This window comes from Penaeus monodon, chromosome 34 (genome assembly GCF_015228065.2).
Source record: "Penaeus monodon isolate SGIC_2016 chromosome 34, NSTDA_Pmon_1, whole genome shotgun sequence".
Classification (NCBI taxonomy): Eukaryota; Metazoa; Arthropoda; class Malacostraca; order Decapoda; family Penaeidae; genus Penaeus; species Penaeus monodon.
This window is the reverse complement of record NC_051419.1, coordinates 34,168,215-34,168,584: the sequence shown is the minus strand read 5'-3', so window position 1 is coordinate 34,168,584 and position 370 is coordinate 34,168,215. Positions and strand designations below refer to the sequence as shown.

The 370-nt window shown below is 40.5% G+C and overlaps 1 protein-coding gene across 1 annotated transcript in view; it reads left to right on the top strand.

The window, feature by feature from the left end:
• The window catches only part of LOC119594896 (chymotrypsin BII-like), a gene marked incomplete at its 3' end in the record, with an annotated part of 6,816 nt that overhangs the window by 2,375 nt on the left and 4,071 nt on the right, over positions 1-370 (top strand). The window contains 1 exon segment of the mRNA XM_037943969.1: positions 44-124. Within this exon segment, the coding sequence (XP_037799897.1) occupies positions 44-124 (81 nt within the window).

The window sequence follows — 370 nt, the reverse complement described above, 5'->3', positions numbered from 1 at the left end:
ATGACAATAATGAAGGTAATTGAAACACTCCCCCCCCAACCAGAATGGAAACCCCGCAGCGGGAAAACCATGGCACTGGAAGTCACTGAAACCCTTAGTGAATCCTCGTGGTTCACTGAAAACAGGTACTGGCTATAGAAATGTGTGTTATAATTCTGTATGATTTCACTATTTGATAAATTGATTTTCCCTTATGGGCTACAGGCTTACACAAATACACAGTCACTTACCGGCGGATACGTCCATTAACGAGGGCCGATTAAAAAATATCCGACATCCTCCTATAAAATTAAAATCATAACAGAAAACTTTTTTTCCATTCAGAACCCTGACTCCTAATGCACAAAATCAAGCGGTCTTCTCATAGCTG